Here is a 12,946-nt window from a genome sequence, read left to right as displayed (position 1 = left end):
AAAAAAAATAAATATTTAGCAGAGCTCTTTGGCAAAAAAGTAGAATTATTTTTTTACTTTGACAACAGTTCAGCCAATTTTTGGTACCTTTTTTCTAAAAAAAGTAGGATTTTTAGTATCTTTGGCATTAAAGCAGGAGTTTTTGGCAAATTTTGTAGGAAAAACAGATTTTTTGGCAATTTTACGAAACAATAATTGAGATATTTTCAAAAGTACAATATTTCTGCTATTTTAGCTAAGGATTTTTTTCACCAATTATTGTGCCAAAAAACGTATATTTTTTTGAAAATTTTGGCGAAAAAGAGGATTTTTGATGACTTTATGGCAAAATAGCAGGATTATTTTATAGCAACTTTGCTTCGAAAAAAAAACCAATAATTTGACAATTTTTTTGAATAGTGAATTTTTTGAACCCTTTGGCTAAGGAATTTTTGAAAACTTTAGTAGAAAAATAGGTGGGATTATTTAAACGATTTTAGTTTTTTAAAAAAATGATGGTAAGAGTTCTTTGGCAATTCAAGCAAAAAGTAGGGGTTTTGGAGTTTTGGCAAAAAAATGGATTTTCTTGGCAATTTTGTAAATTTTTGGTAATTTTTTCAGAAAAAAGTAGGTAAGTAAGCTTTTTTTTAAATGATGCCAACAAGTAGATTTTTTGTCGATTTTGGCAGAATTTTCAAGTAATTTTGCCCAAAAAAATACCTATTATTGTAGAAGTCTTCGATGATTTTTGAAAAAAAAATCTGAGTTTTTTTTTACTCTTTTGGCAATTAAGTAAAGCTCTGTAGCAGTTTTGAAAAAAAAAAAAGTAGAATTATTTTTCTACTATGTACTTTGACAACAATTCAGCCAATTTTTGGGTAGGATTTTTGGCATATTTGGCATTACAGTAGAAGCTTCTTAGATCTTCAACTTTGGCAAAAAAGTGGATTTTTTGATATTTTGGCAGAAAAAATACTACTCTTGCATAATTTCGACAATAAAAGTAAAGCTATTTGACAACTTGAGCAAAAAAAAGGATGTTTGGCAATTTTGGCAGAAAATTATTCTTGCCAAAAAGTATCTTCTCATCTCTTTTCAACACAATTGCAAGAGGAGTAACAACAATTTTCTCGAAAATCTTGTTCAAGAATTTCAAATATTCCGCGTTTGAAAATAATGCACTTTTTCTTCAGAAAACCGAACATGCGTCGACCCTGGGCTATCTTGCAACTGCGACGTTTCCGAAGAAAAATGGCTATCCGACGAAGGTTTTTTCATAACTCCAAGCAGTTTGGGTATCACTAAAATGGTATTTCTGCAACAAAAAGACTTGGACGTGAAAGCTCTCGGCAGGATTACCTTAGGACCTCTGGAATGCGTCGAAGCAAGTAACTGCTATACTGTATTTCATGCCCCTCCGCTCATTGTAGATCAATTAGTAAGCATTTAAGAAAAGTTGGGAGGACTCGGTTACTTACACACAATGTTTCCCCCAATTTTTCAGACACTCAGAGATACGTGGTAACATTTACTACGAGTCAGTCGTACATCGAAGTACCTGGTTGGCGTAAAGGAGACATCGCTTTTAGTTTTCGAACCACTGGTGAAAAGGCCATATTGTTGTATCAGCCTCCGATTAGGCAACATTATCCATCTTTCATGGTTGTTTTGACTAGTGGTAAGGGGAAGTTGAATTTTAAATCGAAAACAGTATTGTACCCCGAGTCAATTTTAATGTATTTCATTTTTTTTTTTTAATTACAATTGTAAGTGTGCCTACTATGTGTTTGTATTTGTAAAACAAATATTATTTTGTATTGTACTTAATCAATGAATCATTCAAACACTGGAGTCACTCGATAGTTCATCTCATTTCATCGAGCAAATATCACCATCAACATTTTCTGGGAAAACCAGACACTCGATACCGTCCTATTTACGTATGATGTGTATTGAAAAACTTTATCATACGAAATGGGACTCATGTCGACAGTCTGTGGTTTGTCAACTGGATTTTCTGATACGTTCAAGATACTTCATCGGGATATTTTAAGATTTAGATTAACTTTTCAGATAAAAACAAGAATTAATTGTACAGCTCCGTCGACTTGTTTGTCGAAATTATATCGAGCATAAGAATTTTCAAAACTGACAAAATACTAATCCATCTACCAAATTCGTAGATATTAAAACCGTGAAATGGAATAGGTAGTACTATAAGAAAATGAACTTTTATATAGGTACATTCATTGTGTTTTGTTGTTCACCTTTACGCATATTTTTGCGTAATAATTATGTACCAGGAAAACTTGTCAATCTAGCAAAATTTTCATTATTCAATCAATCATCATTGATCTTTCTTTCAGCTCGGTGTGGTGCTTTCTATTATGAACACTCATCTGTCTTTTCCATTACAGATTTCGAGTTGACGTTCAATTTCACATTGAACACAGGAGATAGTAGAGAGATGGAGATCAAATCGCAAAGACGTCTCAACAGTGGAGAATGGCAAAAAATCTGGATCGATTATAACAAGCATCATGTTAGATTCATGATAAACACAGATTATCAAATGGTTGATTTGAGACCTCACGAAGAATTTGGTCCTTTCGAAGGCAGCATGTTTATTGGGGGTGCTGTTGAGTAAGTAATGTTTTTTGTATCATCTCGTAAGCTGAGTGAGACGATTCGAAAAATAGGGTTTAGTGTTTTTCTCCAAAAATATGGTTTCCAAAAGATTCCCATCACATTCCATGCAGGTTGAACCATAATTCAAATAAAGAAGGTGAATTTAGAGGTGGAGCAAAAATTCGACATTTAAAAACCGCAGCTGAAATTTGAGAAGTACATCAGGAAGGTGTCCTAGGTGTGATTTATATGAGTTTCAATTTTACCCTCCCCCCCTCCCACCCAAAAAAATCTTGAAATTTCACCAAAAAATTGAAAACAGATTTCAAAAGTCAAAAATTGAGTAGTCATCTCCACCGACTGAAGTATTATGATAAGAAAATCCACTATTTTAAGAGTAGGGGGCATTATTTCATCACCTATCTCATCTAGAGGTGAGATAGATGAACCGAGGCTGGCAGGAGAGGACTCTGCACATTAGCAGTGCGGCCATATTCTATCTCTTACGACCACCAGCCAAAATTTCGGACGCTGAAATTTATTTTTTAATTTTTAACGCATTTTTGAAAAAATGTCAGTAAATTGAAAAAATCAAAATTGTACCAAATTGAGTAAGATAACTGGAATGGTTTGAACACTATTTTCGATCACCCAAGATGCTGATTGGTGGTGGTTTTGAACCATTTTGGAGCCTCCAGCGGATTTTCGCGTTCTCCAGTTTTCGAAAAAAAAAGGCTGTAAGTAGGATGAGAATGAAATTCAGCACATATCAACTCGAGTTTATCACCTTTTTGACCCTTCTAGCGATTTGGGCATATATTTTCAAAATCTAGTTAAGTCGGTTCAAGTCCACAATTTTCTCTAGTGATTCAATGAAGAAATCATCGTTTGCAAACACGTTGACGAAAAAAACTGAAATTAGGTTTGCATCTTATTTTCAGCCTTCTGAGCCAATTGGTGGTGATTTCGAACCGTTCTGGAGCCTCCAACAGATTTTCATATTTTTTTTCAAAAATAGGTAATCACAAGAAAAAAGTTTGGAAATATGCTCTTAGATTGATCGAATGGGTCATAAATATGACAAATCCGAGTTTACAGGAGATAAATTTTATTTTCATCCAACTCGCATTTTTTTTTTTTTTTTTTTTTTTTGAAAACTGGAGAATCTGAAATACCACTGGAGGCTTCTGGGCGGTTCGAAATCATCACCAATTATTAACTCTCGGGACGTCAGATATAGAATACACATCAAAATTTCAGCTTTCTAGGTCGGTTTCGTGAAATTTTGATTTTCTACCATTTTTTAGCCCTTTGGAATATAAAAAATTCGCTAAGAATCGAAAAAGGAATCTGAGCCTTTAAAATTTTCCTGGTGGCGAATTTAGGAGTTTTCTATCGAATCCCTTTGGTCTGATTCAGAAATTTTTGGGTCGGTTACGATACTTCCAGAGGCGTGACAAAGTGATGTGTCGTGGGAGGGGGGCGAGATTGAGATTTTCCCAAATTTTTACTCCCCCCCCTCACTCACCAGTATGTTTCATTACGATTAACCAGATGATGTTCGAACAACTTTTGGAAGGAGGAGTTGGAGACAAAAATGTTGAATAATTTTAAATGCTCGTAAACGATCTTTTTATTTACTCGTACTAGTGATTTTTTCGATTTTTGGTGAATTTTTGAAAATCAAATTTAAGCCAAAAATGAGGGAAAAATCAAAATTTCACCAAATTGACATAGAAAGCTTCAATTTGGGATATACCTTATTTTAGATCGGCCGAATCGTTTGGAAACTGTCTCAAGGTCTCAACCCGTTTTGTGAGTAGTTCTGTAGCTTCCAGCAGATTTTTGAGACTCGATAAATTTCCACAAAATTTCATCAAATGTAGTTGGAAAGCCGAAATTTATTTTGCAAACTAATTTCGATACGCTGTGAAGTCGACTGCTGATGGATTTCAAGTCGTTTTGGAGCCTCCAGTAACTTTTTGAAAGATTTATGGCGTTTTTTGGAAAATTGAAATTTCCAAGAAGTAGATGGAAGCTTCAAAACAATACAGTCGAATTCATTATGATTATGATTAGTTTGCAGAGTAAATTTGGGCCTGCTAACCACATTTGATAAAATTTTGTGAAAATTTCTACTTTTAAAAACATGGTGAAGACTCCGGTAATTTTCAAAAAGCCACCGGAGGCTCCAAAATGACTTGATTCCCCCCCAAAAGTCGTCTTCAGAGGGTGTTAAAAATGGAGTGCAGAGTAAATTTTGGCTTTCCATCTCCATTTGATGAAATTTTGGGAAAATTTCTGGTTTCAAAAATCTGCTGGAGGCTCCAGTAATTTTCAAAAAGTCGCCGGAGGCTCCAAAATGATTCAGTGAAATCCACCAGCAGGCGACTTCATGGCGTATTTTTGAAGAACGAATTTTGGCTTTCCATCTCCACTGGAGGCTCCAGAACTGCTCAAAACGATTTCAAACAGTTTCCAATTGATTTAGCAAGTGACAAATAACGTATATATCCCAAATTTCAGCTTTCTAGATCAATTTGGTAAAATTTTGATTTTTCCCCTCATTTATTTTATTTTCAAAAATTCACCAAAAATCGAAATTATCACTTTAGCACTTGAATATGTGATAAAAGTTTGCCTGCTTTTTCAATTTGTCTTCGTAAAGTCCTATGTTGGAACACAAAATCTGCGATTATTGCGGCTGACCTGTCAATCAAAATTTACGCCATTTTGTAAGTAGGACCACTTTTTTCGAGGAAAAGGGCTATAAAATGTTCCTTAGAATTCCCCTTTAAGAATAAAGTTGTCCCGGAGGATCGACAGCGGGGGGGGGGGGGGGTGCAACAGATCCTTATGCGGGCTCCTCGGCTACATTTTGGCAAAAATTAGAAATCATTGTTTTCGAATTTTTGTCAAAAAATTGGGCATTTTTTGATATTTTAGCAGTACTAGGGATTTCCTGGCAGTTCTGACTAGAATGTACTGGAGAGGCTTTTTTGGAGGAGGAGGGGGGAATTTAAAGTGAAACAACATTTTTTTTTTTCTATGTGAGAAGTTAATTTTTCCGTTCTCTAGGTTTGGTCGAAGAAAGGAAAAGGAAAATGATCTGGACCGAGCGAATTGCGAGGGCAAAAACTTTGAAAATTTTAAATTCAAGAAGTGAAAATCTGTGATTTTCTCTTTGATTTTTCTGCTCACACAATTTTTTTCCAACTTTCTCTCTTGGGTCATTCCACGTCAATTGGACCAAGAAGTGGTGGGGGTTCAAAAAATGAACGAATTTTTATTTTTTTGTTGTGAGTGTGTGACGGTAGGGGATGCGCCCACAGCTTCCACCTAAAGGGAAGATGTGTTCCCTCGGAGTGGCAGCACTGACTAAGTAGTGCACTCTGTCGGATTAGTTCGAGTATAGCCACTCCGCCATTAGAGACGTTACAAAACGTTGAGTATATTTTCACTGGTGTTCCTATTCGGATGCATTTCAGAGCTTCCACTTGCAATTGATATTGCAAGTGCTTTTTTTAATAATGTTTGTGCTTTTTATGTGTAATAATCTATGTCGGTTTTATATCAGAGATGTTTACAATAAAATTGTCACATCATTTGCGGTCTATGATCATTTAGCGGTGTCTCGTCATCTTTGCTGTTCGATACTCTTTCGTAAGGATATCAGTCAAGTTTAGGTTCCCTGGGCTTACTATATGCTGGTATTGGCCTGGGCTCTCCCTCTGAATACCAAGGACTGTCCCAGCCGCCACAAGTGTAATTTTCATCAAATTTTTTATGAAATACGTCAGAAAGAGGTCAAAATAAGACAACTGAATAAATTTGAACTTTTTATGATGCTTGAAATTGAAAATTGAATTTTTTCGAATTTTGATTTTTTTTGTGAGGAGTTCATTTTATTGAGTGAAAGGGTATTTTCAACTTTTTCAACATGTACGTAAAAATAGGGGTCAAATGGGTCAACTTCACCTACCAAAATTTTTTTTCATGTTTTAAATCAAAAAATCGCATTTTTTCACAAACTTCAAATTCTTTTAAATCAACTTTGCAGCATGTTACCATCTCAATTTTTTAGTACGTTGTTCAGCATAAAAAGTTGTCCATAATACAATTTTTTTCAGAATTTTTGAGAGTCGGAACCATATGAAAACTACGTTTTGAAACTTTTTGAGCTAATTTTTTGTACGAAAAAAAGTGGAAACTCTGATTTTTATGATATCGCCAAAAAGCCGTTCAAAACCCCTAACTATGGGAAAATGTTCCATTTTGGTAGGTATCGCGGTTATCGAGTAATCCACTGTTGAAATGGATGATATTTCAAGTTCACTGAATACTTTGACACCCCCTGGCTGCCTTTAAAAAAGGGCTAGAGGGCTGCGATTTGCGCCAGTGGTCATCCCTTCAAAAGGTCTTTCCGCAGGAAAAATTTCAAAAAAATCGCCAAACCCCCCTACCACTTCTTGGTCCAATTGACGTGGAATGACCTTCTTTCCCAACTTTTTCCAACTCATCGAATGTCTATAATTATTTTTATTTGTGGGGGAGACACCCCCACAGTCCACACCCCTCTTTTCGGCACGCCTCTGAATACTTCCCTCATTGGTTCAACCCTGAAATCACCTACGAGCTTAATTTCCTTCATTTTTCCAGCACCCTCGTAGTAAAAGGCTCAGTATACCCCGGCTTGGTCGGCTGTTTTCGAGGTCTGGTGGTAAACGGTGAAATTCTCGACATCTATTCCTACATGAGCGTCCACCTATCGGAGATCATAAAAGAATGCAAGCCCAAATGCGATCCTAACCCATGCCAGAATGGAGCCAAATGCAAAGAATTATGGAACAGATTCGAGTGCGTCTGCGAGAACGCTTGGGCTTACTCAGGAACCTACTGCGAAGAAAGTACGTATACTTCATCCACTCCTCCACTCCTATCATAAATGTACCTAATCGATAGATACCTACGCTATCAAATAGCTACATGAAATAAGAGCTAAACGAAGCGAGATTAATTACTTCATCATCATAGTTCATCGCCGAAATACTACATTATCAATTTTCTTATCCGTCAAAAATCTACCTTCATCAAAGCGCCATTCAATAACGAAACTTTTACACACTATACAGGATAAGTACACATCGACTATACGAGTAATAAGTAGATAGGTATAGGTAAACGGAAAACGTCGATGTCGACATTCGTCTGTCGAGTAGGTAGGTAATTTTATAAGCAAGATATTTAATAAAGCTTCGACACAAATTCAAAGAGAAAATAGAAACGTATAGCATATAGGTACGATAAAGTTAGCAACTTTACACGATGAGATTATTATTGAAGCTTTGATTTATAGGACCGAGTGGCGAGTGGGAAGACAGATCAAAGCGTGTTAAATCAAGTGCTGTTAATTTGAAAACGCGTACCTAGTCTTTGATTTTCGATGTATCGTACACTTCGTAAGATTGCTTTATTTGATAAAAATAACGTCTCGTGTATTTCAGATATCAATATTGGAGGAATAACATCCATAATTCGAGAATCGTTTTTAAAGAAGAGTTACTTGCTGAACAACGTTACCGAACCGGAAAAGGCCATGTTTGCGAATATGCTGAAAAGTGATTTATTATTAAACATCAGAACGTACGATCAGAATTCCTTAATCGTTTACGTAAACGATCATCTGAATAATTTCGTCCAATTGTATATCGAAGATGGTAAAACCATCGTATTTTTATACAATTACGGCAACGAGATTAAAAACATATCCGTCGAATACCCGAGTAAGTTTTGCTCTCCAACTTTACGACAAACTTTTCTTTTCTATTCGATGAGAAACTTTTGCTTCGTAAGTTGTACTATAAATTGAACCAGTCTAGCGTTTCCGTTCGCGTACTTAACCAATTTAACGATCTTTTTAATTCCGCTAATTTATATAATTGTATTTGAGTGAAAAAAAAACTACAAGTTGTTCGATGAGAGACACGTTTTTGAGTTTTTGCTTCATCTTATATTGTACCTAGGTTTAAACAATGGCAAATCGACTCAACTGGCAATCATCAGAACCGAGCACAATACCACATTACACGTTAACGAATTCAACAACACGTCTCCATTCGGTATCAAGCTACTCGCCGAGTATTCTAATAAACCGTGGATAAACCCCCACATGGGTAAGTTACCTACTCCTCGTACCACCAAAAGCTATTCTGCACAGCGATCACGATAATGGTGCCATTCCGCAGGGAGTGCAAGACACATCGGTTGATGAAACTTCTATAATATTGTAGTCTGTACCTGAGTCGTCATTTGTCGTGCCAACGACGACGACGACGACGACGTGCTACATAAGTAATAAGTAATTTCCCACCTTTCAGAAGTGCTTTCACCGCAAAGACCTCCGGCTCCTCCGACCGAATACCTTCAAGTAAATATAGCCGGCTACGATCCGTACAATTTACTCTCCGTTAACAACCACACCAAACTATCCGGATACGTTGGCTGTATTCGTGGCTTGAAAATCGCTAACAACGTAACCAAATTAATAACTCCGCTAAATAACACGACGAATAATACAGGTAAAATGCAGCTACCTACCTACTTACCTAGCTAGGTACCATGTTTAACCGTAAATTGAACTCGTGTCACTTGTTTGAAGCTGAAATTGGTCTCGTGTGGTATTCCACATCCACACCACCCCCAGTAAGCTGAATATGTGGGAGAAATCGTTATTTCGTTAAAGGGTACTATTTCGATGTAAAATTAATCGAATTCGCGCGAAAGTGATATTTATAATCATTCTTCGTCAGCTACTTGAATTACTTATACCAATGTCGTAATAAACCATCGTGTCGAGTGGGTCGATGTTCATCTTGTTTCGTACTACAATTACAATTAGTTGTTTTCAGTTTTCGATCAACAGATGAACTCGTTTTAAATTCTCAGAATATACTGCTTGAAATATAATATGAATTGGAAATTTCAAAATAGAATTCATCTCTCAACGTCAATTATAAATCAAATGTAACCATACAATAGGTATTAGGTCCCTATACCACCTACCTACATAACAAATCACACAAGGAAACTGCAGAAATCTATGTAAACAAAATTTCAGGCGTCACAGTTCAATTTTAGATTTTTGACGAATTTTTAAATGTTTTGAAATGAACTGTTTTAAAGGATGATTATAAAAACTTCTTCACGAGATGCAACTTTGTTGGAGCAAAGTGAACTAATATGTAAGAATGGTCATCTCGTCAATATTCAACTCCCTCACACGAACAACTACTATTTTTGAGCCATTCTGGAGCCTCCAGTGATTTTCAATTTTCTCAAGAAACTTCAAATCATTCCGGAAGGATCGAAAATAACCTTTTTTCGGTGTTTCTCGAGCGCTCTCTCGGCCGTTTTAGATGGTGACGGTGAAATAGTAAATTTTTAATCCTTTCCGAACGATTTGGAATTTCTGGAGAAAATTTTAAAACTTGCTGGAAGCTCCAAAAAAGTCAAATACGATTATTTTCGAATCAGGTGATCGTGTCTCGAAATGAAGGACAAAGTGATTCCTCAGTGTTCACCTTACATGAATTTTCAAGATTTTGAATCATAGATTTTTTAGACAATTTGAAGTAGAAATTGTAAAATTTCTCGACATTTGTCCAATTTTTTTGGCAGCGCTGAATTTCCTGTGGGGGGGGGGGGTGGAGAGGGAGCAGCCAAAAGCACTCGTTTTCTGGCGAAACTCACTTGTACGTAATGTAAAAAAAAAATTAATTGGAATGAAAATCTCTGGAAATGACTACAAAATTTGTATTATTTTGCTAACTTGCACGAAAAATGCGTACAAAAAATTGACCAAAATATTAAATTTGTGGAAAATGAATTTTAAAAATTACCAAGTGGAGAAAAAATTGTTTCAAAAAATGCTAAAATCGGGTAAAATATTCCAAAAAAAAATTCCCTAAATATTGGAAAAATTGTCTAAAATTATCAAAAAAACTAGCAAATGAGCATATCAATCTTTAAATAAAAATTTCGAATGATTCGTTCGCGAACGATTGACTCAGAGGAGAAATATCGTTCGCGAACGAATGAATCACTGAAAAATCATATAAGGTATGGATGACACTACAAAAATCAACAGTTTCAATCCAGTCATGAAAAATTCGACTCAATTCGTTCGCGAACGATTTGCTCAGACTTGGGAAATCATTTAAGAACGACTGAACCTCTCCTAAATCGAACCCAATAAAAGATGACGTAGCGAATTTGGCTTTCGCAAATCCATCAATTCGATTTGAAGATGATTTTGTTCACGATTCGTGAATGATTCACTCAGAGGTGAAGAAATCGTTCGCGAATGAACGAATTCGTCAATGAATCAGAACGGGTAGAAGATCATGCTTCATTAAAACTTGACATTACAAATCTTTAAGCAAAAAAATTGGGAGTTCAATCGTTCGCGAACGATTCGATCAAAAATTATGAATCATTTGTGAACGACTGAATCACTTTGGAAATCATATCAAAATCATACCTATCATATCAGATAATCTCTTTTTTTTAAAAAAAAGATTTTTTATTCATCAATCACAATATTATGAATGATTCGTTCGCGAACGATTCGCTCAGGCGAGGAAAAAAATCGTTCGCGAACGAATGAATCACTTAAAAATCAAATTGTAGGCATCGGTCCACACAACATTTTTTTCGATTCATTTGATTTCGATGGGCGAAATTCTTGAAAAATTATTGATTCGGAATTCGATTTAGTCGTTCATTAAGGAATTTTCAGAATGAACGAGAATGGAATGTTCAATAATGAATCGTTCGCGAACGTTAAGGAAATCATTATTTTTTGCCAGTCATTTTGAAACAGACCTCTTGAAAAAAAAATTGATTTGCATGGTTAATTCGTTCGCGAATAAATCCCCAGAATGAACGTTATAGTGAATCATTCGTGGACGTTTTGAGAACCGAATTTCTTTTTCAGCCATTTGTATTATAAAATTCTCGAAAAAAATTTATTCGGTTGAGTCGTTCGCGAATGAATCTTCATAATGAACGTGAATCAAACGTCAAGTAATAATAATGAATCGTTCGTGAACGTTCAGATAATTACTCTTTTTTTCCGAGTCATTTTGAAACAAACTTATCGAAAAAAAATTATTTGGTTGAATCGTTCGCGAATGAATCTTCAGATTGAGCGTCAATACAAATATGGATAATGAATCATTCGTGAAAGTTTTGAGAACCAGATTTGTTTTTTAGTCATTTGGATTAAAATTTGTTTGCTGAAAAAAAATAATCTGCTTGAATCGTTTTCGAATGAATCTCTATAATGAATGTAAATCAAACATTACATAATGAATCGTTCGCGAACGTTCAGAGAACCAAATTTTTTTCGAGTTATTTGAAATTGAAATTCTTGAAAAAATTGATTTGGTTGAGTCGTTCCTCGTTCACGAACGAATTTCTAGAATGAACGTGAATGGAATGTTGGATAATGAATCGTTCGCGAACGTTCAGAAAACTACTTTTTTTTCAAGACAATTGAAATCGAAATTCTTAAAAAAAATTGATTTAGTTGAGTCGTTCGCAAACGAATCTCCCCAGAATGAACGTGAATAAAATGTTGGATAATGAATCGTTCGCGAACGTTCAGAGAACGACTTTTTTTCAAGACATTTGAAATCGAAATTCGTAAAAAAAAATTTATGTGGTTAAGTCGTTCGCGAACAAATCCCCAGAATGAACGTGAATGAAATGTTGAATAACGAATCGTTCGCGAACGTTCCGAGAACCACCCTTGTTTTCGACGACCTGACAAAACTTAGCGATTTTGAATTTTAATCTTGTTGCTAAAAATTGGACTACACGACTCATATTCGCGAACGATTTGCTCAAAATCAACAAATCTTTCAAGAACGACTGAATCATTATTCTCTTCTACGATCAAATCCAGTGAAATGCAAAGAGTAATGGCGAAATTCAACTTTCTCAAAAGTCAAAATCATCAATAAGAGTTGAAGATGATTTGTTTGCGAATGATTCGCTCAGAGTCAGAGATGAGAAAATCGTTCGCGAGTGAATGAATCACCAATAAATCAAAACGGCTATAAGATTACGCGTTATAATTTGACATTACAAATCTTTCAATAAAAAAAATTGGAGTTGAATCGTTCACGAACGATTTGTTCAAAAATTATGAATCATTCGTGAACGACTGAATCACTTTGGAAATCATATCAAAATCATAATCTCTCGAGAAAAAAAAGGATTTTTTATTCATCAATCACAATTATGAATGATTTGTTCGCGAACGATTCGGTCAGGT

At 35.4% G+C, this 12,946-nt stretch overlaps 1 protein-coding gene across 2 annotated transcripts in view; it reads left to right on the top strand.

Annotated features, from left to right (window-relative positions):
- Positions 1-12,946, top strand: part of axo (axotactin) — a 123,144-nt gene that overhangs the window by 88,566 nt on the left and 21,632 nt on the right. For both annotated transcript variants that reach the window (XM_065348105.1, XM_065348106.1), the window contains exons 16-22: positions 1,173-1,367; positions 1,484-1,657; positions 2,397-2,622; positions 7,267-7,514; positions 8,112-8,390; positions 8,631-8,780; positions 8,985-9,185. In XM_065348105.1, the coding sequence (XP_065204177.1) occupies positions 1,173-1,367; positions 1,484-1,657; positions 2,397-2,622; positions 7,267-7,514; positions 8,112-8,390; positions 8,631-8,780; positions 8,985-9,185 (1,473 nt within the window). The remainder of the gene's footprint in view (positions 1-1,172; positions 1,368-1,483; positions 1,658-2,396; positions 2,623-7,266; positions 7,515-8,111; positions 8,391-8,630; positions 8,781-8,984; positions 9,186-12,946) is intronic.

This window comes from Planococcus citri, chromosome 2 (assembly GCF_950023065.1).
Source record: "Planococcus citri chromosome 2, ihPlaCitr1.1, whole genome shotgun sequence".
Taxonomy (NCBI): domain Eukaryota; kingdom Metazoa; phylum Arthropoda; class Insecta; order Hemiptera; family Pseudococcidae; genus Planococcus; species Planococcus citri.
Note: the sequence above shows the minus strand (reverse complement) of the source record. Positions and strands in the feature narration are given on the sequence as shown.